Raw genomic sequence first — 27953 nt, forward strand, 5'->3', positions numbered from 1 at the left:
TTTGAACAGTTTGTATGATATCCTACATAATGGGCCCTGTGAATGACGTCACGTCCTTAACGTGCAGTTACATGATTACTGTAAAGTTCCAGAGGTTAGCTTTAGGATCAGAAACACGGTGAGGAAGAACCTTAACATGACTCACACAGATCCGATCACGTGACTCCAGGGGAAAGTCCCATCCACCACCCCAACCTGCCTCCTTACAGGCGCTCAGAACTGCTTCCTGTTTACTGCCGTCAGCTGAATGAATGAATGAATGTATGAATTTGAGTGAATTGATTTTCATAGGAAAACGTATGAAACATTAGTGAGAACAGTCTGAATCAGGCAGCGAGCAGAACTTTGGTTTGTGACCTGCAGTTCACATCAGCTTCAGCTCTGTGACTGTGTTTACTGATCGTTAGCTAGTGTTAGCATGCTAATGTTAGCTAATGTCAGCTGAATCACACTGTCTGAACATGTCATTTCTCTCTGTTCCTGTTCTGCTGCTGTGCTCTTGACACAAAGACATTTATACTGTGACCTCACAGAGAAATACAGTCAGACAGATCAAAGTCAGGGTTCATCCATCAGCTGAGATTCATCCTGTAACAGGTGAATATTCAGACGTCATCACAGCACTGAGTGATGACCAAACTAAAGTCAGCTCATTAAAACAGGTCACAGAGTTACTGATTCAAACTGTAAATCTTTAAACTTTAAATAAGTTAGATCAGCCTCAGGTCTGTTGTCGTTCCTGTTAATCTGTGAGTGTTTCCATCCCTGAAAAAAAGACTGAATGTAATCATCAAATATTCAGAGAAACCCCTGTTATGGAATATGCTGACAGAAAATAATTTAATATGTCCATTTAAAATTCATCTATTTGTACATTTTCTTTGTTTCTATCAAACATACTTAAACCGACAACCATTTATTTAATATTTATTTATCTATTTATCAGGTTTGATCTTTCACATTCACATTAAAGCTGTAAATATACTCAGACTATCAAAGTTCATCAGGACGGATCAGAAACTGTCTTCAGATGCTCCAGAAAATAAGAATTCACACTGATAATAAAAAGGTTGTGCTGAGGAACATTTGTCTCTGAAACACATAACACACACATCAAATATAATAAATCATATTAAACATATAAAGTCAAACACATGTTAAACTCCTCACAGGTTCTGTGTTTCTGCTCAGACAGAAAAAATTCTGCTTTTTAGGCAAAATAAAGAAAAAAACCTGATACAATACTGGAATATAATTTTACATTTATCTCGGACTGTTTTATTATCAAAGATTAATTTTAATTAAATTATTAAAACTGTTGAATTTAAAAGAAAAACTGAAAACACAGTTTAGTTTTTTCCTACATTTCTAAAGTCTGTATTTTGCCCTGTCTGAATGTGTCCTTCAGTTTCCTGTTCGGTGTCTCAGTCTGTCGTTAATAAACTCCCATAAACGAGTTCAGGTCATCCATAGATACAGTCAGCAGCCAATCACCTGCTGTCCTGTGGTCATGTGACCGTCAGCCTCAGCTCTGCTTCCTGTTTCCACCTCAGTGTCCTGGTCATGTATCTGATGACGTCCGCAGTCCCTCATATGTTGGTGGTGGAGTGTGTGGTGGAGAAGTTCTCCATGCGGAAACGAACTACCTTGCCCACCGGTGGCGGCGGGTACAGGAAGCGGCAGGCGAAGACCTGGCGGCAGGCCTTACGGAAGTTCTCAGACAGGAAAGCGTAGAGGATGGGGTTGACGCAGGAGTTTCCATAAGACAGGCAGTGGGAGACGATGCGAAAGGCGAAGGAGGCGTCGTTCAGGGGAAAGGTACCAAACTCAACCCACATGGCGATGATGTGGTGAGGCATCCAGCAGATGGTGAAGGCGGTGACGACCAGGAGGACCGTCTGAGCCGTCTGCGGGAAAACAGAGAAGAGACATGAGTCTGAGTCCACAGGGCGGGTTAAAGGACGAGGGCGCTGTTTTAGATCAATATAAACCAGAAACATTTCTAAACACTCCAGAAAACTTCCTCAAACCTTCAGGGAATATTCTCCAGAGAAATGACCGCATCGATCTGATACATGCTTCAAACTGTTGTTGTTCAACCAGCTTCACCTCAAACCTCAAATATCTTGAACCATCATATCAAAGGTGAATAAACTCTGACAGATCGAGTCTCTGCAGCAGCTTCGGTCTTAGTGAAATAAAATCAAACCAAACATGATTTAGAGTTCATCATCTCTCACTGTTACACAGACATTAAATTTTATTCCTTCAGTTTCACTCAGGAAACAAATTAGATCTGTTCTGATGATGAAGTTTATAAACTTCCTCCGTCGGCCTTCCCCAGACACGACATCAGCGAACTCTGTGTGACGCTGATGTTCCAGTGTGAAAGTCATGACACAGCTGTTCACTAAACCTTCAGAAGTGACTTCAAATACAAGGTTCAGAGTTCTTCAGGTCAGAAACATGTGTTCATGTATCTTTAAACAAACAGATAAGTTGCGTTCAACAGCTCAGAAAGAAACACAGTAAAAATACACAAACTAAAAACTTGAAGCTTCACTGAGGTTATTCTGTCTGTCTTCACTGTGACTCATCTCCAGACTCACATCCCACTTTTACACCGTCACATTTCCACCCACGACTCTGGAGCGACTGCTGCAGTTATAAATACTGAGTCCAGATTTATAATTCATCTGTTTAAAAAGAGATTCTTCTTCCACACAAACAGCTCTGACGTCAGTCTGCAAACCTCCAGTCTGTACCACAACAAACCTCCCAGTCCTCCCAATGCTCTGCTCGTCTTACTGTGTTACTGTACAGACATGTTTTAAAACTGACCACAAAACCACCAACAAGAGACAGTCCAAAGATCGGGTTCACAGACTTGACCGTTGGAGCAGCTTCATCATCGTCACAACACATCACATCATGTCCTGCACCTTTGCCAGTCTTTATGTCGGTTATTTGTAAAGACTGAGAATACTAAATAGTGATAATAATCCTTGTCTGCCTAACATTCTGGTGTACAAAATGACATATGTTGCATCTTTAGTGGAACTAGTGATCAGCTACAGTCTTTTTGAATTCTGTCTCTGAACATCTGAGGTTTACTATGCAGTTTGATTTGGAGAAGATTAATTTTCTTGACACATGGATCATTCGGAGAAATAACACATTGTACACTGACTTAAATACAAAACCTACTGATTGCAATAGTCTCTTAAGAGCTGACAGCTGTCACCCTCTTCCCTTGAAAAAGTTTACCCCATAGTCAGTTTTGTAGGTTGAAACACATTTGCAAAGATCCTTCTAATTTCTCTGAAAATATGGATATAATGAAAGGTAAATTTAAAGAGCGTGGTTACAAGGAGCTACAACTGGACTCTGCTGTCGAGAAAATAAACAAAATTTCCAGAGCTGACCTGTTTGAAGGTGCTAGAAATAAAAACAAAAAAGTTCCTCTATTTATCACTATTTATTCCTGTTGTGCTGAAAGGTTCAAACCGATGTTGCATAAACACTGGCACATTTTAAAGTCTGATCCTCTTCTAACAAATGTCTTTAATGATCCCCCTAGAGTTGTCTTCTCAAGAGGTAGAAACCTGAGAGATGCACTAGTCCATTCAGATTTGCCTCCTCTAGAAATTTCGCCACAACGCACTCTTGCTCTGTGCGCAATGCAACAGTACTTATAAATATAGAGATTTCAAACACCCTCATTCAGGTCAGAAGATCCCTATTAAAGGTGTTATTTTTATTGTTTCTTGTCCTTGTGGCAAATATTATGTGGGTAAAACCAAGCGTGCACTTAAGATTAAAAACATGACCTAAACTGTTGCAGCACACTTCATTGAGGCTGGACATCCTATATCTGCTCTGCGTTATATAGGGATTGAAAAAGTATGTCTTCCTAGAAGAGGGAGTGATTTCGATACTCTTCTGTTGAAAAGAGAGGCTTTCTGGGTCTACACATTAAATACTCTTGTTCCCAGTGGCCTTAATGTTGAATTTGACCTTAAACTTTTTCTTTGGCTCTAGATTGTCCTATGTCTTATAGGCAATGTGATGCATTTTCTAATCCTTTATTGTTAACTTCCTTTTATGTAGATTGTTGTATGTCCTTAAACATTTTTCCAAAATTCCTAAAATTTAACTTTTTTTATTTCAATTATCTACTGTTACTATTGTAAGTAGATTTTTCCTAAATTCAATTTTTTCCTAAAAATTCTTTTATAAAATTATATTATAATTATTATTAAATTTTTTTTGTTTTTAAGATATTTTTTTGGGTCATTTTGGCCTTTAATGGACAGGACAGACAAGTGTGAAAGGGGGAGAGAGAGAGAGAGAGGGAGTGACATGCAGCACAGGGCCACAGGCTGGAGTCAAACCCGGGCCGCTGTGGCAACAGCCTTGTACATGGGGCGCCTGCTCTATCCACTAAGCCACCGACGCCCCAGATTGTATTCAAAATTTAACATGTGTCATATATTTGGATGTCTTATTTCAAAGTCCTAACAATTGTTTTGCAGTCTCCCCCTCCTATAGGAATTAATTTTTCAAGAAACAGGGGTACTCTGCTCTTTTCCATTTTAAGTGGTGTTGAAATGCATTATTCTTTTCCTGATATGGCTGTATTTAAGATAATGATACTTTTTATTGTCTACTACTTTTTGATAACTGAAAAGAATGTAAGTGCTTTTGGATTGTACTTTTGAATTGTCTATATTCTGTCATTTTTTTAGTCTTTAAGATTATACTTGAATGGAAATTGAGCTTTGATCATTTTGTGCTTTTTTCCTGTCTCATGTGTGTGGCAATTTGTGTTGATTGTCGATCGATGACGTAGCGTCCTTCAAATTCGGCCATTTGAGGAGCCTTCCTTGACTTTGAGAAACACCTAGTGACACCAACAGTCAGAGACGGACATGTTGAGGCTGCTAGACTCTGAGGCAGTTTGCAGGTGGGAGTCTTTCACCCATCGGGGAGGATCTTCAGAGGCTGAAGTCGACCTTCAGACGAAGACAACAGACAGTTTGATGCAGGACAGACAAGACTCTGGGTCCAGGTCCCACAGTGGTTATACCAGGCTACTGTCTCTGCTCAGTTTGACTGAGTTACAGATCATCAGACACAACATAGGAGTTTTATTTCATCAATCAACTCCATTCGTACCGGGTGGAAACTAAAGTCTAGAAGAAACTCATCTTCAAGTTTCAAAACCAGAGAGTCCGTCCTCTCGTCCTCTCTCTATTCTGTCATAAACCTTTAAAGCTCAACATGGTTCAGTCCTTAGATACACAGCCGAGCTTCTGACTCCCTGTGTGCCGAGTCAGGACATGAGATCCTCGAGTCAAGGCTGCTGACTAAAGGTCAGCAGGATGATCTGGAATTCTCAGACTGGTTGGTACATGACTTGTTTTTAAATCATTGTTAAAAACATACTTTTATAGGAAAGTTTCTCTTTTAATGTCTGATTTATGACTTTTGTGTTTTATTTCCTTTTGTTCTGTTTTTGTCTCTGACCTCACTGTTTCTGAGCTCTTAACATTTTTTAATAACTGTCATGTTATTATCATCTTATTTCCATGCTCTTTAGAACCTTGTTAGGAAAGTGCTGTACAAATAAAGTTTAGAGCCTCAGAGGTCGTCTCAGCAGACCGAAGATGTGACGATCCACAGGAGAGCAGACATCAGTTTAGATGAGGCGCTCATTCAGAGACGGAAATGATGAAGCAGATTAAAAACAAAGAGCAGATTTAAAACGCTCCACTCTGAAGCTTCACCTTATTTCCTGTGCGAGGGCAGCAGCCGTCAGACGACTCTGCTCTGATCTGTACAGCCATCACATGGTGGAGCCGGACTCTCTGTCAGAGACGAGGATGCTGTCCAAGTTATTTGTCATGTTGGACATGTGTCCCGCCCACAACATGATGTTCTGGTCAAACACAGGAGGACGTTCACAAACAGACTCATAATGCACCACAGGAAGTCATCAAACTTTTCCTCTCCTCCCTCAGAGAGTCATCAGACTGATTTATTTCACCCGTTAGCAGCTGAAAGTCTGTCTGTTATTTATTCTTTATGTCTTCTACTCGACTCCGATTCAGCTGCACACAGGAAACAACCACAGGTGAGTTTAATTGACACAAAGACAGAAGCCAGCAGGAAACTAAAGCGAGGAGCTGAACAAAAACCAAACCAGAAACAATCTGAGAACAGAGGATCACAGAGGGAGCCCAACAAGAAGCATGGAGAAAAACAGACGGACGGACAGGTACAAACATATAAGTATATACTGAGAGCTCATCACAGAAACCAGACACAGTTGGAGGAGGAGATACACGAGGAGACAAGGAGGGGGAGGGAGGGAGCAGCAGGGCGGAGCCAACAAGACGAACACCAGACAGGTGTGCAGGTAAAACTGTGGAACAGGGACAAACCAACGGGACAGAAGGTTGAGGTTACAATGAACAAGGTCAAACACTGCTGGAGAAATGACACACACATTGTTTTATACAACCTGTCACCTTGGCTCTGATTTATGAGACATGAATTAGTTTCAAGAGAAAATACAGATGGAAACATCAGGATTGAAACTATGAAGGATAAAAATGACTTAACGGTGAATAAACTAATAAACATGTTTGTCTCAGGACTCAGACTGAATCTAAGATACCTGTCAGAATCAACACTGGTGACCTCACAGCAAGCCCTCTGTATAAGGACCTGGGGTCATATTCACAAAGCTTACTCATGCTAAGAGTCGCTCCTAGTGACGAAATTCTAAGAAGGTTCTTAGAATTGTGACGTTTTCTTAGAATTTCCCCTTAAAGTTATGACTTAAAGTTAAGACATAAAGTTAAGACTTAAAGTTAAGACGAGGTCCTTGTAAAGATAAAAGTTATCCACAGAGCGTCTCAGACCTGATAAGAGGAGACAAAGTGTTGGGGGCAGGAGGAGGAGTTTAAGAGTTTGTGAATCAGAGGAGAAAATGGTGGAAACACAGAGAGGTCAGAGAAACGGTCTCTAAACACAAAATGACAGTGAGTCAATGAAACGCTACAGATGAGATGGTGCAGGGAGGATATGTGTGGTTGACGTCATACACACACATTTGCCAGCTGACCAAATAACGCTATAACACCAGAAATAAAATGATCACAGTATTAAGATATTTGAAAAACTGTAAAAACCCGTCAGAGCAGCAGTGATGAGTTGAGTCTGTCTCAACCTTCATCAGCAGTGACCTCACTGACACTGACACTGTCAAGCTCATATTGTGATGCAGTTCATCTCATGTCCACTGGGTGTCCTCACCTTACAGGCTCGTGTCTGTGACAACCAATCACACCTGTCAAAAGAAAGCATCACACCTAACAACAGGGTCGACCACACCTCCTCACTGAGGTCACAGTTTCTGTCTCTTCCTCGCTCAGAGTCGCTCTGAGAACTTTCCTAAATCTCTCCTGAGCTCAGACTCCTACGTTCAGAGCTCTGAGAGAGTTCTCAGGATGTTTGTGAGTACGGCTCCTGGTGTGAATAACGCTGTAACAGTGAACTTTGTCTGAACACTGGACATCTGAGACAGACATACGGACAGACAGATAGACAGACAGGCAGATGGAAAGATGGACAGACAGACAGACAGACGAACAGATGGACAGATAGAGAGACAGATGAACAGACGGGCAGATAGACAGACAGACAGATCCAGAAAGGTTCCAGACTCTCTGTGTGAACAGGTTTAACTGCAGCTGATGGATGATGAGACATGACAGGACAGGAGGTGGACGACAGTCTGTCCACTTCAGATGTACAAACAGAGCTGAGACACTCGTGCTGCGTTCACTGACACCACCTCAGACATTCAGAACTTATGTTAAACAAAAGAAGCTGTTTCCTGTCAGGTGAGGACGGCGTCACAGGGTCATGAACTCAGACTGTGACACTTCCTGCAGCATGAAAACATCTGTTCCTTCCACTGTGGGACGTCTCTTTACCTGCCGTCATGTCTCAGAGCGTCTCAGTGACAGCACATTAAAAATACATGAGATTCTTGACAGGGATTTTATAATAATATGAGTGATCAGATGCTGCTGATAGACACAGCTCTGCTTCTTTAAAAAAAAACTGCTGACTCACTGTGATTGATTACTGTTACTGATCAAAGACACATTAGAGTTATTGATTGTTCTGATGATGTCATCATGTCATGTTCACCATGATGATGTCACACATCAATTAATGTTCCTGAGCAGGAAGAGGACAGAGTACCTGAGCACGTAGAGGACAGAGTACCTGAGCAGGAAGAGGACAGAGTACCTGAGTAGGTGGAGGACAGAGTACCTGAGCAGGAAGAGGACAGAGTACCTGAGCAGGAAGAGGACAGAGTACCTGAGCAGGTAGAGTACAGAGTACCTGAGCAGGTAGAATACAGAGTACCTGAGCAGGAGGAGGACAGAGTACCTGAGCAGGTAGAGTACAGAGTACCTGAGCACGTAGAGGACAGAGTACCTGAGCAGGTAGAGGACAGAGTACCTGAGCAGGTAGAGGACAGAGTACCTGAGCAGGAAGAGCACAGAGTACCTGAGCAGGTAGAGGACAGAGTACCTGAGCAGGTAGAGGACAGTGTACCTGAGTAGGTGGAGGACAGAGTACCTGAGCAGGAAGAGGACAGAGTACCTGAGCAGGAAGAGGACAGAGTACCTGAGCAGGTAGAGTACAGAGTACCTGAGCAGGTAGAATACAGAGTACCTGAGCAGGAGGAGGACAGAGTACCTGAGCAGGTAGAGTACAGAGTACCTGAGCAGGTAGAGTACAGAGTACCTGAGCAGGAGGAGGACAGAGTACCTGAGCAGGAAGAGGACAGAGTACCTGAGCAGGTAGAATACAGAGTACCTGAGCAGGAGGAGGACAGAGTACCTGAGCAGGTGGAGGACAGAGTACCTGAGCAGGTAGAGGACAGAGTGCCTGAGCAGGAAGAGGACAGTGTACCTGAGCAGGTAGAATACAGAGTACCTGAGCAGGTAGAATACAGAGTACCTGAGCAGGAGGAGGACAGAGTACCTGAGCAGGTGGAGGACAGAGTACCTGAGCAGGTGGAGGACAGAGTACCTGAGCAGGAAGAGGACAGAGTACCTGAGCAGGTAGAGTACAGAGTACCTGAGCAGGTAGAATACAGAGTACCTCAGCAGTCAGAGGACAGAGTACCTGAGCAGGTAGAGTACAGAGTACCTGAGCAGGTAGAGTACAGAGTACCTGAGCAGGAGGAGGACAGAGTACCTGAGCAGGAAGAGGACAGAGTACCTGAGCAGGTAGAATACAGAGTACCTGAGCAGGAGGAGGACAGAGTACCTGAGCAGGTGGAGGACAGAGTACCTGAGCAGGTAGAGGACAGAGTGCCTGAGCAGGAAGAGGACAGTGTACCTGAGCAGGTAGAATACAGAGTACCTGAGCAGGAGGAGGACAGAGTACCTGAGCAGGAAGAGGACAGAGTACCTGAGCAGGTAGAATACAGAGTACCTGAGCAGGAGGAGGACAGAGTACCTGAGCAGGTAGAGGACAGAGTGCCTGAGCAGGAAGAGGACAGTGTACCTGAGCAGGTAGAGGACAGTGTACCTGAGCACGTAGAGGACAGAGTACCTGAGCAGGTAGAGTACAGTGTACCTGAGCAGGTAGAGTACAGAGTACCTGAGCAGGTAGAGGACAGTGTACCTGAGCAGGTAGAGGACAGAGTACCTGAGCAGGTAGAGGACAGAGTACCTGAGCAGGTAGGGTAGCGAGTACCTGAGCAGGTAGAGGACAGTGTACCTGAGCAGGTAGAGGACAGAGTACCTGAGCAGGTAGAGTACAGAGTACCTGAGCAGGTAGAGGACAGAGTACCTGAGCAGGTAGAGTACAGAGTACCTGAGCAGGTAGAGTACAGCGTACCTGAGCAGGTAGGGTAGCGAGTACCTGAGCAGGTAGAGTACAGAGTACCTGAGCAGGTAGAGTACAGCGTACCTGAGCAGGTAGAGTACAGAGTACCTGAGCAGGTAGAGTACAGCGTACCTGAGCAGGTAGAATACAGAGTACCTGAGCAGGTAGAGTACAGTGTACCTGAGCAGGTAGAATACAGAGTACCTGAGCAGGTAGAGTACAGAGTACCTGAGCAGATAGAGTACAGCGTACCTGAGCAGGTAGAGGACAGAGTACCTGAGCAGGTAGAGTACAGAGTACCTGAGCAGGTAGAGGACAGAGTACCTGAGCAGGTAGAGGACAGTGTACCTGAGCAGGTAGAGTACAGAGTACCTGAGCAGGTAGAGTACAGCGTACCTGAGCAGGTAGAGGACAGTGTACCTGAGCAGGTAGAGGACAGAGTACCTGAGCAGGTAGAGTACAGAGTACCTGAGCAGGTAGAGGACAGAGTACCTGAGCAGGTAGAGGACAGAGTACCTGAGCAGGAAGAGCACAGAGTACCTGAGCAGGTAGAGGACAGAGTACCTGAGCAGGTAGAGGACAGTGTACCTGAGTAGGTGGAGGACAGAGTACCTGAGCAGGAGGAGGACAGAGTACCTGAGCAGGTGGAGGACAGAGTACCTGAGCAGGAAGAGGACAGAGTACCTGAGCAGGTAGAGTACAGAGTACCTGAGCAGGTAGAATACAGAGTACCTGAGCAGGAGGAGGACAGAGTACCTGAGCAGGTAGAGTACAGAGTACCTGAGCAGGAGGAGGACAGAGTACCTGAGCAGGAAGAGGACAGAGTACCTGAGCAGGTAGAATACAGAGTACCTGAGCAGGAGGAGGACAGAGTACCTGAGCAGGTGGAGGACAGAGTACCTGAGCAGGTAGAGGACAGAGTGCCTGAGCAGGAAGAGGACAGTGTACCTGAGCAGGTAGAATACAGAGTACCTGAGCAGGAGGAGGACAGAGTACCTGAGCAGGTAGAGGACAGAGTACCTGAGCAGGAGGAGGACAGAGTACCTGAGCAGGAAGAGGACAGAGTACCTGAGCAGGTAGAATACAGAGTACCTGAGCAGGAGGAGGACAGAGTACCTGAGCAGGTAGAGGACAGAGTGCCTGAGCAGGAAGAGGACAGTGTACCTGAGCAGGTAGAGGACAGTGTACCTGAGCACGTAGAGGACAGAGTACCTGAGCAGGTAGAGTACAGTGTACCTGAGCAGGTAGAGTACAGAGTACCTGAGCAGGTAGAGTACAGCGTACCTGAGCAGGTAGAGGACAGAGTACCTGAGCAGGTAGAGGACAGTGTACCTGAGCAGGTAGGGTAGCGAGTACCTGAGCAGGTAGAGGACAGTGTACCTGAGCAGGTAGAGGACAGAGTACCTGAGCAGGTAGAGTACAGCGTACCTGTACAGGTAGAGTACAGAGTACCTGAGCAGGTAGAGTACAGCGTACCTGTGCAGGTAGAGTACAGAGTACCTGAGCAGGTAGAGTACAGCGTACCTGAGCAGGTAGGGTAGCGAGTACCTGAGCAGGTAGAGTACAGAGTACCTGAGCAGGTAGAGTACAGCGTACCTGAGCAGGTAGAGTACAGTGTACCTGAGCAGGTAGAGTACAGAGTACCTGAGCAGGTAGAGTACAGCGTACCTGAGCAGGTAGAGTACAGTGTACCTGAGCAGGTAGAATACAGAGTACCTGAGCAGGTAGAGTACAGAGTACCTGAGCAGATAGAGTACAGCGTACCTGAGCAGGTAGAGGACAGAGTACCTGAGCAGGTAGAGTACAGTGTACCTGAGCAGGTAGAGGACAGAGTACCTGAGCAGGTAGAGGACAGTGTACCTGAGCAGGTAGAGTACAGAGTACCTGAGCAGGTAGAGTACAGCGTACCTGAGCAGGTAGAGGACAGTGTACCTGAGCAGGTAGAGGACAGAGTACCTGAGCAGGTAGAGTACAGAGTACCTGAGCAGGTAGAGGACAGAGTACCTGAGCAGGTAGAGGACAGAGTACCTGAGCAGGTAGAGGACAGAGTACCTGAGCAGGTAGAGGACAGTGTACCTGAGCAGGTAGAGGACAGAGTACCTGAGCAGGTAGAGTACAGCGTACCTGAGCAGGTAGAGTACAGAGTACCTGAGCAGGTAGAGTACAGAGTACCTGAGCAGGTAGAGTACAGTGTACCTGAGCAGGTAGAGTACAGAGTACCTGAGCAGGTAGAGTACAGCGTACCTGAGCAGGTAGAGTACAGTGTACCTGAGCAGGTAGAGGACAGAGTACCTGAGCAGGGCAGTGTGCACCTGAGCAGGTAGCGTAGCGAGTACCTGAGCAGGTAGAGGACAGTGTACCTGAGCAGGTAGAGGACAGAGTACCTGAGCAGGTAGAGTACAGTGTACCTGAGCAGGTAGGGTAGCGAGTACCTGAGCAGGTAGAGGACAGTGTACCTGAGCAGGTAGAGGACAGAGTACCTGAGCAGGTAGAGTACAGAGTACCTGAGCAGGTAGAGTACAGTGTACCTGAGCAGGTAGAGTACAGAGTACCTGAGCAGGTAGAATACAGTGTACCTGAGCAGGTAGAGTACAGCGTACCTGAGCAGGTAGAGTACAGTGTACCTGAGCAGGTAGAATACAGAGTACCTGAGCAGGTAGAGGACAGAATACCTGAGCAGGTAGAATACAGAGTGCCTGAGCAGGTAGAGTACAGCGTACCTGAGCAGGTAGAGGACAGTGTACCTGAGCAGGTAGAATACAGAGTACCTGAGCAGGTAGAGTACAGAGTACCTGAGCAGGTAGAGGACAGTGTACCTGAGCAGGTAGAGTACAGTGTACCTGAGCAGGTAGAGGACAGAGTACCTGAGCAGGTAGAGTACAGTGTACCTCAGCAGGTAGAGGACAGTGTACCTGAGCAGGTAGAGGACAGTGTACCTCAGCAGGTAGAGGACAGTGTACCTGAGCAGGTAGAGTACAGTGTACCTCAGCAGGTAGAGGACAGTGTACCTGAGCAGGTAGAGGACAGAGTACCTGAGCAGGAGGAGGACAGTGTACCTCAGCAGTTACTCATTATGAAGATGATTAACTGTTTTCAGGTTTAAATATTAAAACCAAGAGTTATTTGATCTGACTGGACTCTGGTCTCTGACCTTCATCAGTTTGTTTTATTTGGCTGATAAATAAAAAGCCATAAAATCCTTCATCAGGAAAATTAATAACTTCACAGGTTAATAAAAACATTTCCTCCTCATGTCGATAAAATCACCCTGTCACCAGGTGACAGCATGAACATGAGGACAGAGCAGTACAGTTATTAGAGTATCACAGTGTATGTTGTCTCCACAGAGCGTCCCTGCTGAACTCTCATCTGTCTCTGAGGGAATCTCCTCTATTCCTAGTCATGCTGTCTAAATATTTACCCAGCAGCCTTTGTTCCTGCTGCACTGACCCAAGAAGCTGCTGTAAACTGTCGGCTGCTGACTGATCTGTGATCTGCTGTTACTGCACGTCTGCACTCCGTCAACCAGGGTGGCCTCCAGTGCTGTCACAGACTCACCTGAGAAAGCTCACCTGCTGCCCCACAGACCTGACATCCACAGTACTACCACTCATACAGGTCCTACCTCCAGAGTACCATCATTAACTGTAGCACCATCTGCAGAACTCCTCCATCTTTACTGTCTCTGTGTCTCAGGAGCTACATTTGATGGACAGAAGAAGAGCTGGAGGACTTCCTGTTTCTCTCACAGTCAAAATTTAATTAAACATTAATAAAAGTTCTCAGAGATGTGATGATGATGATGATGATGATGATGATGATGGGTGTTTCCTGTGAGCAGCAGCTGTCTAATCAGTAACTTCATCAATTAGCAGGACCATAACGACCCACTGACAGTCACAGTCCACACCTTCATCATCACCATCATCACCATCATCATCATCATCCATAATAAACTCCATAATTGCCTTAAAGACATAAAAACTTGGATGAGCACCAATTTCCTGATGTTAAATTCAGACAAAACTGAAGTTATTGTTCTTGGCCCCAAACAACTCAGAGACTCTTTATCTGATGACATAGTTTCTCTAGATGGCATTGCTCTGGCCTCTAGCACTACCGTAAGAAACCTCGGAGTAATATTTGATCAAGATTTGTCTTTTAATTCTCATTTAAAGCAAACCTCACGGACTGCATTTTTTCATCTGCGTAATATTGCGAAAATTAGGCCTATCCTGACCCGAAAAGATGCAGAAAAATTGGTCCACGCTTTTGTTACCTCAAGGCTGGATTACTGTAACTCTCTGTTATCAGGTAGCTCTAGTAAGTCCTTAAAAACTCTCCAGCTAATTCAGAATGCAGCAGCACGTGTACTAACAGGAACTAAGAAACGAGATCATATCTCTCCTGTTTTAGCTTCTCTGCACTGGCTCCCTGTAAAATCCAGAATTGAATTTAAAACCCTACTGTTAACTTATAAAGCTCTAAATGGTCAAGCTCCGTCATATCTTAGAGAGCTCATAGTGCCATATTATCCCACCAGAACACTGCGCTCTGAGAACGCAGGGTTACTCGTGGTCCCTAAAGTCTCCAAAAGTAGATCAGGAGCCAGAGCCTTCAGCTATCAGGCTCCTCTCCTGTGGAATCATCTTCCTGTTACGGTCCGGGAGGCAGACACCGTCTCCACATTTAAGACTAGACTTAAGACTTTCCTCTTTGATAAAGCTTATAGTTAGGGCTGGCTCAGGCTTGCCCTGTACCAGCCCCTAGTTAGGCTGACTTAGGCCTAGTCTGCCGGAGGACCCCCCATAATACACCAGGCACCTTCTCTCCTTCTCTCTCTCTCTCTCTCTCTCTCTCTCTCGTATTCTATTACTGCATCTAGCTAACTCGGCCATTCTGGATGTCACTAACTCGGCTTCTTCTCCGGAGCCTTTGTGCTCCACTGTCTCTCAGATTAACTCATATCACAGCGGTGCCTGGACAGCGTGACGTGTGGTTGTGCTGCTGCCGTGGTCCTGCCAGATGCCTCCTGCTGCTGCTGCCATCATTAGTCATTAGTCATACTTCTACTGTTATTATACACATATGATTATTGTCACACATGTATACTGCCAGGTATTAATACATACTTTCAACATATTGTACCACAGTAACCAGAACTATAACTATAATATTATTACTTCCATTAATGTTGTTGTAAGATACTGTCATTACCTGCATATCTCTCTCTCTCTCTCTCTCTCTCTCTCTCTCTCTCTCTCTCTCCCTGTGTCATATGGATTACTGTTAATTTATCATGGTGATCTGTTCTGTACGACATCTATTGCACGTCTGTCCGTCCTGGAAGAGGGATCCCTCCTCAGTTGCTCTTCCTGAGGTTTCTACTGTTTTTTTTCCCCGTTAAAGGTTTTTTTTTGGGAGTTTTTCCTTATCTGCTGTGAGGGTCATAAGGACAGAGGGATGTCGTATGCTGTAAAGCCCTGTGAGGCAAATTGTGATTTGTGATATTGGGCTTTATAAATAACATTGATTGATTGATTGATTGATTGATTGATTATGGGGTCAGATCAGTCTCACAATGAATGAACTCACGTGTTTTTCACTAATGCACACGCTCTGGTTCACAAATATTATTTTGAGGCACACTTGTAACATCAATTCACAGATCATGTGAATCGCTAAATGTGCATTTACAAACTGCTTCTCATTTGTGAACCTCTCTACATTTGTGAGAGAAATCTGTGTGGTGAATTTTGAGACTCCCCTGACGTCGCAGGTCAACGAACATCACCATTACCATCTCCTTACATAGGTAATAAACATGTTTGTTTACAGTCAGAAAACAAAGACAAAAAAACAGTATTAATATTAAATTCTTTCAGTAAACAGAGACATTAGATAAAAAGGTGACACCATGTGTAAACACACCGACTAAGTTAATGAAAAAGTAAATAATATATAATAAATAAATAACAAAAAAAAACCTACCACACTAACTTGCAGGGCCGTTTCAACACACAACAGTTCCTCAGACACTCAGTCTGTGAGGTGTCATTTCTGCAGATCCACAGGTCTCACATGAGACGGGAAAAAGTTTAATGAGGTTCATTGAGAATCCAAAAACAGGAAAACAAAACAGGCCAACTCCTCCCAAAATAACACCTCATACAGTCCACTGCTGACTCATGTCCTCACTCTATATATTCTCACCGTAGTCTCGTTATTAAACTTATGATGATCCAAATCAACACAAACTTCATGTCATCTTTACACACGATGCTGTCAACAGTCTCTGTCACAGGCGCTAAACCACCTGACAGCAGCACACCTGGTGTAAATGACTGGTGCCTGTATTCAAAAGTGAATCTAAAGATAACTTCAGTACAGTCCACGACCACACACTGTCCACATTATACAGAAACTTAAATGTCATCAGAACACACGTGTTCTTACTAAATATTAATATGTGGTTTTTACAGAACTAAATGAATAAACAAAAACAAAATAAACAGGCTGCACCTGTACAGGTCAATTAATCAATCAATCAATCAATTTTATTTATAAAGTTTGCCTCACAGGGCTTTACAGCATACGACATCCCTCTGTCCTTATGACCCTCACAATCCTCTCCATGCGTCTGACTGGACACTACAAGTCACATTCACTCACTCACACACACATGCACACACATGCACACACGTGCACACACTCACACACACTCACTGGTGATCGAGGCTGCTGTACAAGGTACCACCTGCTCCTCAGTAACCATTCACACACACTCACTCACACGCTGATGATCAGACAAGAGGAGCAGTTTGGGATTCAGTATCTGCCAAAGGACACTTCAACATGCACACTTATGGAGTTAGATCAGTCTCATAATTAATAAATGCACACAGAAGGATTCACAAATGTATATTGGGATTTATATATAAATGTCTCTCAACACACAAATATTTTTCAGTGCACACACAAATATTTCTCATTCTATATAAATGTAAAAATAATCCACATATAAATTAATAAAGTTCACAAATGTATTTTTGATGCACACACAAATATAACTTGTTTTAAATATATATCACGGAAATCCACAAATATCTTTAATTAAAAACATTTGCAATTTTCATCAAAATCATATATGTATATTGTGACATTTATTCACGAACTGTCGAATCTGCATTTGCGAACCGCTCGCCATTTGTGAATTTCGCTGCATTTGTGTGTGAATCTTTTTGAGACTCCCCTGCCGTGTCTCGATCCACAAATGCATTTTTTTTAACAGGGAAGTATCTGTAGCCAATCAGATATCGCCCTCTTTTCAGCCAATCACAAGAACGCCTACGTGGTGGAACGACGTGCTTTTCAGCCAATCATATGGGCATTCGCACAGCACTATAAATGCCTGCCACAGCCAAGGACAGGCCGTCGTTGAGCATGAACGTGGCGTCCGGCAGTGGTAATGCGGAAAGTGTAAGTGAAACATTATACAGGTTTACTTAGTTTTCCTAAGTTGTGAGGTTTGCTGGCATAGTTAGAAAATTGTACGAAATATATAGTTACGCGGTTTAAGTGTGTATCTAGCTTCATGAGCTAGCGAGCTATCATAGCATCAGCTAGCAGCGTATGCTACGGGCTATGCTAGCGCGCTATGCTAACGTTCCCGCATGCTAAAAAGGTTAAGTTAACATCTTGCAATTAAATTGAAGTTGTAGTAAATATAATGACTGTTTGACAGGGTCTGTCGGGCAGCAGCCCGGACATTTGTCCAGCTGTTGGCCTGGCCTGGCATGCATGATTAAGTATGTTTTAGTTATGAATACTTGAGACATTATAGATGTGACATCATGGCTAGCTAACAAGTAAGCTATACAATGCTTACAGACAACCAAGGATCATTAACTGCCTAACATCAGCCATTATCTGATCCAAGTAACATTAGACCAGTATTACCCAAATTATTTTCTGGGGACCCACCTTTTAAACATGGCAAATCATTGTGAAGAGTTTCCCAATAGCCTGTATCTATAAACGATGAGATAGCCAAAATGAATGTTGTTCATCATTTTTACCATGATTCATAAATCATATGTTGGTTTTATGTAAATGGTATTGAAAACATATACACTTGTTAAGTGCTTTATGAGACATACATGATGAGAATACATGAATTTAGGCGGAAATAAGACAGACTTGTTATTTTTATTTCATTGCACCAGTAAAACTATACACACAAAAATACTCTAGAGAGGTTAGAGGTTAGCGCTTCAGTAAATGAACATAGCAACTTACCTGGCCAATATACTTATGTCACATTAGTAGCAGAAAACTTAGCATTAATTAGTAATTAAAATTGCCTTCTTAGCTGGCAGCTAACACAAAGTCATTGTGCAATCCTTATTTGCTATGAGTCAGTTATTTATTTATTTTTTCCCCTAGGAATCACTGAAGCATGACATCCTTCAGAGATTGCACGACCGGCTGCTACACATCTTGGAGATGCAGCCTCTTGACCTAGAAGGGTTACAGTTTGTTTGCCATCAGAATTTAGTTTTATTGCGTGCTCTGGGTGACATAGTGGATGTAGACGATATACTGTCTGCACTTACAGATCTAAATACTGTTATCCAGCAGGAGAGAGAGAATGAGCAGACATTTGTAATACTGGATTTCCAAAAGGGTTCTCGTGGGCGTCCACGATTGACAACATCAGTAGAGACTCTTGCACATCTTATTGAACTTGGGCTGCCATCAAGATGCATAGCCAGACTCCTCGGTGTGTCAAGAGCAACTCTATTTAGGCGAATGGCTGAAAATAATCTATCAGCGTTTGCTTCATACAGTGGCTGCAGTGATGATGAATTAGATTTATTAATCACCAGAATTAAGAGCACAATGCCAGATGCTGGGAGCAGAGTGGTCAAAGGTGCTCTACTGGCACAGGGACACAAAGTGCAATGGGACCGCGTGCATGCATCCATGCATCGTGTGGACAGTGTTGGTGTGCTCTCCAGGATGACCCGCCTGGGATGTGTGGTGAGGAGGACATACACAGTTCCTTACCCGAAGTACATGGTGCACATTGACACTAATCACAAGCTCATCAGGTATGTTATGTCTGGAATCTATATTTGAACTGTTAATTTAAATTTTTTTTTATGTCTAGTTGTGTATCTGGTATTTTGTGTATTGTATCACATCAACCAGAATAATAGAATAATAATCACATTGAACTTTATCGATTGTATTGTGAGACCTATGCTATTACAGATTTTATATAGTGTGCTCAGCAGTTACTTCTTATCTTCTAATCTAGGTACAACTTCGTTATCTTTGGGGGGATCGACGGCTATTCAAGGAAGGTAAGACTCTTCCCTGTCAAGGATAAAGAACTGCAAATTGTTACCGAAGATCCCCATTTCAAGCAGGAGGATGTTTTTCTTTTTATATGCTTCAGTTTATTTTTTGTACAAACTGGTGGTGTTCCTTAGATATAAAATGTATTTTTGCTAAATTACATTTTGCTTCTTTTGTTTTCTCTCACTCAGCTGTATAACCTATTCTTCCTTATTCCTTATGAACCCACCTACAACTTGTCAATTAATGAGATTGATATTCATAAAAACATGAATTCACAAAGGTCTATTAAAATAAATGTGACTTTACAAAACCTGTTGTTCTTCACCAAATAATTGTGTGTGTATGCTAAGTCTCACTAGTTGCTTATTTTTAGATTAGATTCATATGGTTATATGGTTCATAAGGAATGACCATAAGAATAGGTTATACAGCTGAGTGAGAGAAAACAAAAGAAGCAAAATGTAATTTAGCAAAAATACATTTTATATCTAAGGAACACCACCAGTTTGTACAAAAAATAAACTGAAGCATATAAAAAGAAAAACATCCTCCTGCTTGAAATGGGGATCTTCGGTAACAATTTGCAGTTCTTTATCCTTGACAGGGAAGAGTCTTACCTTCCTTGAATAGCCGTCGATCCCCCCAAAGATAACGAAGTTGTACCTAGATTAGAAGATAAGAAGTAACTGCTGAGCACACTATATAAAATCTGTAATAGCATAGGTCTCACAATACAATCGATAAAGTTCAATGTGATTATTATTCTATTATTCTGGTTGATGTGATACAATACACAAAATACCAGATACACAACTAGACATAAAAAAAAATTTAAATTAACAGTTCAAATATAGATTCCAGACATAACATACCTGATGAGCTTGTGATTAGTGTCAATGTGCACCATGTACTTCGGGTAAGGAACTGTGTATGTCCTCCTCACCACACATCCCAGGCGGGTCATCCTGGAGAGCACACCAACACTGTCCACACGATGCATGGATGCATGCACTCGGTCCCATTGCACTTTGTGTCCCTGTGCCAGTAGAGCACCTTTGACCACTCTGCTCCCAGCATCTGGCATTGTGCTCTTAATTCTGGTGATTAATAAATCTAATTCATCATCACTGCAGCCACTGTATGAAGCAAACGCTGATAGATTATTTTCAGCCATTCGCCTAAATAGAGTTGCTCTTGACACACCGAGGAGTCTGGCTATGCATCTTGATGGCAGCCCAAGTTCAATAAGATGTGCAAGAGTCTCTACTGATGTTGTCAATCGTGACGCCTACGAGAACCCTTTTGGAAATCCAGTATTACAAATGTCTGCTCATTCTCTCTCCTGCTGGATAACAGTATTTAGATCTGTAAGTGCAGACAGTATATCGTCTACATCCACTATGTCACCCAGAGCACGCAATAAAACTAAATTCTGATGGCAAACAAACTGTAACCCTTCTAGGTCAAGAGGCTGCATCTCCAAGATGTGTAGCAGCCGGTCGTGCAATCTCTGAAGGATGTCATGCTTCAGTGATTCCTAGGGAAAAATAAATAAATAACTGACTCATAGCAAATAAGGATTGCACAATGACTTTGTGTTAGCTGCCAGCTAAGAAGGCAATTTTAATTACTAATTAATGCTAAGTTTTCTGCTACTAATGTGACATAAGTATATTGGCCAGGTAAGTTGCTATGTTCATTTACTGAAGCGCTAACCTCTAACCTCTCTAGAGTATTTTTGTGTGTATAGTTTTACTGGTGCAATGAAATAAAAATAACAAGTCTGTCTTATTTCCGCCTAAATTCATGTATTCTCATCATGTATGTCTCATAAAGCACTTAACAAGTGTATATGTTTTCAATACCATTTACATAAAACCAACATATGATTTATGAATCATAAAAATGATGAACAACATTCATTTTGGCTATCTCATCGTTTATAGATACAGGCTATTGGGAAACTCTTCACAATGATTTGCCATTTTTAAAAGGTGGGTCCCCAGAAAATAATTTGGGTAATACTGGTCTAATGTTACTTGGATCAGATAATGGCTGATGTTAGGCAGTTAATGATCCTTGGTTGTCTGTAAGCATTGTATAGCTTACTTGTTAGCTAGCCATGATGTCACATCTATAATGTCTCAAGTATTCATAACTAAAACATACTTAATCATGCATGCCAGGCCAGGCCAACAGCTGGACAAATGTCGGGCTGCTGCCCGACAGACCCTGTCAAACAGTCATTATATTTACTACAACTTCAATTTAATTGCAAGATGTTAACTTAACCTTTTAGCATGCGAGCGTTAGCATAGCGCTAGCATAGCCCGTAGCATACGCTGCTAGCTGATGCTATGATAGCTCGCTAGCTCATGAAGCTAGATACACACTTAAACCGCGTAACTATATTTCCATCAATTTTCTAACTATGCCAGCAAACCTCACAACTTAGGAAAACTAAGTAAACCTGTATAATGTTTCACTTACACTTTCCGCATTACCACTGCCGGACGCCACGTTCATGCTCAACGACGGCCTGTCCTTGGCTGTGGCAGGCATTTATAGTGCTGTGCGAACGCGTCCATATGATTGGCTGAAAAGTACGTCCCACCCCCACGTGGGGCACGTTCTTGTGATTGGCTGAAAAGAGGGCGATATCTGATTGGCTACAGATACTTCCCTGTTAAAAAAAATGCATTTGTGGATCGAGACACGGCAGGGGAGTCTCAAAAAGATTCACACACAAATGCAGCGAAATTCACAAATGGCGAGCGGTTCGCAAATGCAGATTCGACAGTTCGTGAATAAATGTCACAATATACATATATGATTTTGATGAAAATTGCAAATGTTTTTAATTAAAGATATTTGTGGATTTCCGTGATATATATTTAAAACAAGTTATATTTGTGTGTGCATCAAAAATACATTTGTGAACTTTATTAATTTATATGTGGATTATTTTTACATTTATATAGAATGAGAAATATTTGTGTGTGCACTGAAAAATATTTGTGTGTTGAGAGACATTTATATATAAATCCCAATATACATTTGTGAATCCTTCTGTGTGCATTTATTAATTATGAGACTGATCTAACTCCATACACACTGGAGGAGCCGGAGATCGAACCCACTGTACCTCTGAGCCACAGCGGCTCCACACACAACACATGAACTAACACATTAACTAACCAACCGGCCCTGAGGTCAGAGACCCCGAGACCCCTGACAGACAGATGCTGACCCTCAGAGTGTGTGTGTGTGTGTGTGTGTGTGTGTGTGTGTGTGTGTGTGTAGAGAAGCAGCTGCTGCTCATTACAGACTGATTACCGCTCATCATCACAGTCAGAGAGATCGTTACACCCTGAAGCTTCACAGCTCATCATCATCATCATCATCACTGCAGCAGAGAGGAAGAGGAGGACTGTACCTTTCTCTTGGAGCGCTCAGACTTCTTGGACATGTTCTTCATCTTTTTATGGAGGTGAAACAGAACCTGAAACACACAGTGATCAGATCTGATCATAACTGACTGTAACAGGTCATAGAGTCAGTGACTGAGAATATCTGATGATGACATAATATCTGATGATGACATAATATCTGATGATGACATAATATCTGATGATATCTGCACTGATCAGTTCTGTATAAAATCTATAATAAAATATCACTGAGCTCTTTCAGTGAGTAGACACGTTTTGTTTCTCTGTGACTCTGTTTAATCTGAACTTTAACATCTCAGTAGAAGTTTTATTTTGAAACTTGAGTGCCAACACTTCTGAGTGTGGGCGCGCGTGCCGCGGGTTTTTACGCACGGTGTTTATGACTGTGTGGCTCTGTGTGCGCCCTTTGGTCCCTGCGCTGTGACACGGATCAGTGTTTTACAGCAGCTGGCAGGCAGACAGACTCTGTCCCGGGACGTGAGGCCTGTGTGAACGACAGACAGACTCTGTCCCGGGACGTGAGGCCTGTGTGAACGGACCTTGGTGTAGCAGCAGCTGATGAGCAGCAGCGGCAGCAGGTATCCGATCAGCAGGATGGTCACCCTGTAGGTATGTCTGGATTCTCCGGACCACTCCTCCCAGCAGAAGGTGCTGTTCGGGGCGCTGGGGTGACTGGTGAGGACCTGGTGCTGGGCCACCGGCACCGAGCACACCAGAGACAGGGTCCAGATGACGCACACCCCGGCCAGCGCGTTCCTGCGGCTCCTGACGCACGGTGCGCTCTTTGAGCGCACCACGGCGATGTATCGGTCCACGGACATGGCCACGAGCGTGAAGATGCTCACGAGCATGCTGACGGTGGAGAAGTAGTGTCCGAACGTGCAGAGGAAGGCTCCGAACACCCACTGAGGCAGGGAGTAGATGGTGGCCTGGAAGGGGACGCAGAAGAGGAGGAAGCTGAGGTCCGCCACGCTCAGGTTCAGGATGAAGATGTTGGTGGGGCTGCCGGGGCGCCTCCCCCCTCTTCCTCCTCCCCCACCGCCGCTGTACTTCACCTTCCCAACCACCACCATCACCAGAGAGTTCCCCACCACCCCCACCACGAAGATCAAGCCGAATACCACCGGCACGATCACCGACTCCGGTCCGGACCCGCCGCCCGCCGCCGGATCAGACCCGTTAGAGTCCGGGTGCTGAGCCCAGCCGGACGACGCGTTTTCCGGCTGCAGCATGTCGGAGCTCCGCTCCGGAGGTGAGGTTAGAGCAGAAGGTGGAGGAGCTGAAGGAGACACAGCGGGTCCATGATCCAGAGTCCGGACTCCACGGAGAGCTGCAGACACACGGCACGCGCACACCAACACCGTGACCTGTTTCCTGTCAGAGGATTTCAAAGTAAAACCACTTAATAAACTCTCAGGATTGAAAGGGTTAAAACAACTTCTGCGTTCATCAAAGGATTAAAATCTGTGTTGTCCTAAATTTAAACCTTAACAACAGAAACAACCGAAAGATTATAAAAACTGATTAATAATCAATCAATCAATTTTATTTATTTATAAAGCCCAATATTTGCCTCACAGGGCTTTACAGCATACGACATCCCTCTGTCCTTAGGACCCTCACAGCTGATCAGGAAAACAATGGTAGAAAGCTGAGGAAGAGCAACTGAGGAGGGATAACTCTTCTTTTTAAAAACAAGCCATCATGTTATGATCAGGTCACAGTCTGAAGATATTTTAATCTGACACAGTCATCAGCCTCTGATCAGAACAGCAGGATGGGGCTTTATTTATTTACTTATTCATGCTTTTAATCTGAAAGACAACATTCATGTTAGATATAGAATGTTAGGAGCTGCTGATCTGAGGTCAGCTCTGCCTCTGGTCCCTCCTGTATTTACCACACTGAGGTTAAACTTGGTATCAGTTAAACTTCCTGCACTCCGTCAGCAGGTCTGTCTCCTCCCGAAATAGATATATAAACATTACTTCACACTGTTGGAGCAACAGATACACGTCACGCTGATCAGGAGGAAATCTGGATTCAGAGGAATGGAGCTGCTCATTTCAGTGACAGGGGAACACATTACAGTAATAGATTACTTTTTAGCAGTAACAAAGTAATATAACAGATTACCAACAGGATTACAGATGATATTGTTACATTTACAGTGTCATGTAACGCACTAACATCTGAAATGAACTGATTATCATTTTCATGTTTCATTCATCCACCGCACCACTGCAGCCGGTGAGCCACCAGAGAAAACATCACCAGCAGGTTGATGTGTGTCGTCATGTCATCACAGATGGTATTATAGACAGTCAGTGTCAGTGATCGGCACATCTGGGTGATGTCAGTACGTTGGATGTGTTGGCTTAGACATGTTGACGTATTGCGGTAAGCGAGTTGTGTCATTTCTGGTGTTTCTGTGACAGCGTCTCTGTGCTGCTCTGGTGGATTCTACTAGCCTGCTTTCTGCTTTCTCACTTCAGTTGCTTTAACGTCTACTTCAAGTCTTAACCCACACTAGTTCTGTTTAAGCACTTATAGCTCTCCTCCTTTCTACGACTTTCTCGCTAATCTCTTAGCTGTTGTTTGCACGTTACTAGCCTTGGTAGCTACATTAGCTTTACAGTTAGCGATGGCTTCTCCCTCTGCTCTCTCTTGCTCGGTGTGCCAAATGTTCAGTTATGCCTCTGCCTCCTTTAGCGACAGTGGTAACTGTAACAAGTGTGGCTTATTTGCTGCATTGGAGGCGAGGCTTAGTGAATTAGAAGCGCGGCTCTGCACCATGGAAAATCACTCGGTAGCAGCAACACACCCGCTGAACTCTGGTTATTGGCAGCTCTATTCTGAGGAACGTGAAGTTAGCAAATTTTAAGAGAAAACGCACACCAAATACTCTTGAGGTGCTGATCACTGGAGGAAGATCAGTTGAAGAAAAAAAGTGTTGCACACTCTGGCTCCATATGCAGTTTATTTAAATCAACGTTTCGGCTACATGGCCTTCTTCAAGATTTGCACTGCTCACAGACAAAGAAAGGCTATATAGGTCAGTTGGACCACGCCCTGATATTGATTAGCCAATCATATTTCCCCACTTGGGTGGAGTAACAAGAGACCATTAAAACTTTTTTCAAACAGTGAAAAGAGAAAACATCAATTTCAAGCCAATCAAAGATATCATAAGATAAAGGAACATTAATATCCACATTGCTTTATCAAAATTACCTACAGACATGTAGATCAAGTTTAACATCAGTTCTAAATGAACATCATAAAGAACTTAAACTAGATATCTAAAAATCTAAAACACAGGGGGATTACTTCAGAGAAAACATCTTAAGTCATAATCAATATTTAATCCATGAGGTGACAGGGTTTTCAGATGGTGGCTCCAATAGTATTCTCTTCTAGAAAGTAAAACATCCAAGTTTCCCCCTCTAGGGGGGAGAGATAGGCTACCTCTTCAATGCCGATATATCTTAGGGAGGAAATTGGATGATTAAATTCAACAAAATGAGCTGCTACTGGATAATTCAGGTTCTTACATCTTATAGTACTCCTATGTTCGGCAATACGAGTTTTCAGTGCTCTGCTAGTCTGCCTCACTGCTTGCTTTTACCGAAACGTGGTTGAAGGGGGTGGACAGCAATGACAGCCTGCACATAGATGGCTTTGGGTCTCCTGTCAGGCTGGACCGAGACACTGAACTCACAGGTAAACATCATGGCGGTGGTGTCTGCCTCGAAATCACTCCACGCTGGTGTAAAACTGTCGTTGTCAGGGAAGAACTGTGCAACCCTGGCATTGAACTCCTGGCTGTCTCCCTGCGTCCATTCTACCTCCCAAGAGAATTTCCACAATTGTTTTTTATTTTGGTTTATATCTACCCCAGAGCTAATGCATCTGCAGCCACAGAGCATATCAAAAACACGCTAAACAAATTGGAAACTATATCCCCAGATGCCCCAAATTTATTATGGGCGATTTCAACCACTGCTCAGTTGACAAATCACTTAAAGGTTTTTACCAGTATGTCAACTGTACCACCCAGCTGGGGAAAACTCTGGACAGATGCTGTGGTTCAGTTCATAACACCTACAGAGCGGCCTCCCTCCCCCCTCTCGGCAACGCTGACCACAAGGCAAGGCAAGGCAAGTTTATTTGTAGAGCACAATTCATACACAAAGTAATTCAATTAAAAATAAAAACATAAATAATCAGCGGCACGGTGGTGTGGTGGTTAGCACTCTCGCCTCACAGCAAGAGGGTTGCTGGTTCGATCCCGGGCGTGGGAGCCCTTCTGTGTGGAGTTTGCATGTTCTCCCCGTGTCAGCGTGGGTTCTCTCCGGGCACTCCGGCTTCCTCCCACAGTCCAAAGACATGCAGATTGGGGACTAGGTTAATTGGTGACTCTAAATTGTCCATAGGTGTGAATGTGAAGGAAAGGAAGGAAGGTTCTCAGCTAACGGTCTGATAAAGTTATCTACAAAAGTAGACAGATTAGAGGTAAGGGAGCCAATACTGGCAACAATAGGTCGGCCAGGTGGATGTTCTAGACTTTTATGTATTTTTGGTAGTGTATAAAAAGTAGGAGTAATAGGGTGTTCAACCTTTAGAAACTCATATTCTTTTTTGGAGATTTTACCATTCTGAAATAAATTTTCAAGGGTTTCATGGACAATATTCTTAAAGGACTGGGTGGGATCCCCTAGAAGTCCATTATAAAAAGTCCCTGTATTCTTATTTTCATTAGGTAATATAGAACTAGGAGGTTGGGAACATTCATTTTCTAGTTGTTCAGAGGTGGATCTATTTTGTTTGAAAAACTCTTTTAGTCATATATTTCTGAAAAACTTAAATAGATCTACCTTGATATCAAAATCTTTGACATGATTAGTAGGCATAAATGAGAGTCCTTTGTTTAACACAGAGAGATGGGATTACTAGATAGACTAAACAGTCACTTCTTCCATTGATGGGCCCGGCAGCGGGTCCATGGCTTTTCTCTTCTTTCCACGTCGTATATGGCCTTTTCTCTGCCTCGGCCCTTTCTTCTGACTGACATGCCTGGCTGTTCTCTGGCCTGGTTGGATAAAAGACTGGAACTTGAACCTGATGAGAGCTGGTCTGAGGAGAACTGATCAGTTTGTTGATGTCCAGCAGGTCGTCTCTTGGGGCTGCGTTCAGGATTCCTCCAGTGGT

General features: G+C 43.5%; 1 protein-coding gene across 1 annotated transcript; it reads right to left on the reverse strand.

Annotated features, from left to right (window-relative positions):
* Positions 1 to 24: 24 nt before the first annotated feature.
* galr1b (galanin receptor 1b) lies at positions 25 to 27671 on the reverse strand. The gene is made up of 3 exons (XM_049594955.1): positions 23282 to 27671; positions 22727 to 22792; positions 25 to 1907 (listed from the first exon to the last, which is right to left on the reverse strand). The coding sequence occupies exons 1-3, from the start codon at positions 23972 to 23974 to the stop codon at positions 1590 to 1592; spliced, it is 1077 nt and encodes a 358-aa protein (XP_049450912.1). The 5' UTR covers positions 23975 to 27671; the 3' UTR covers positions 25 to 1589.
* Positions 27672 to 27953: the final 282 nt, after the last annotated feature.

This window comes from Epinephelus fuscoguttatus, linkage group LG2 (genome assembly GCF_011397635.1).
Source record: "Epinephelus fuscoguttatus linkage group LG2, E.fuscoguttatus.final_Chr_v1".
Taxonomy (NCBI): domain Eukaryota; kingdom Metazoa; phylum Chordata; class Actinopteri; order Perciformes; family Serranidae; genus Epinephelus; species Epinephelus fuscoguttatus.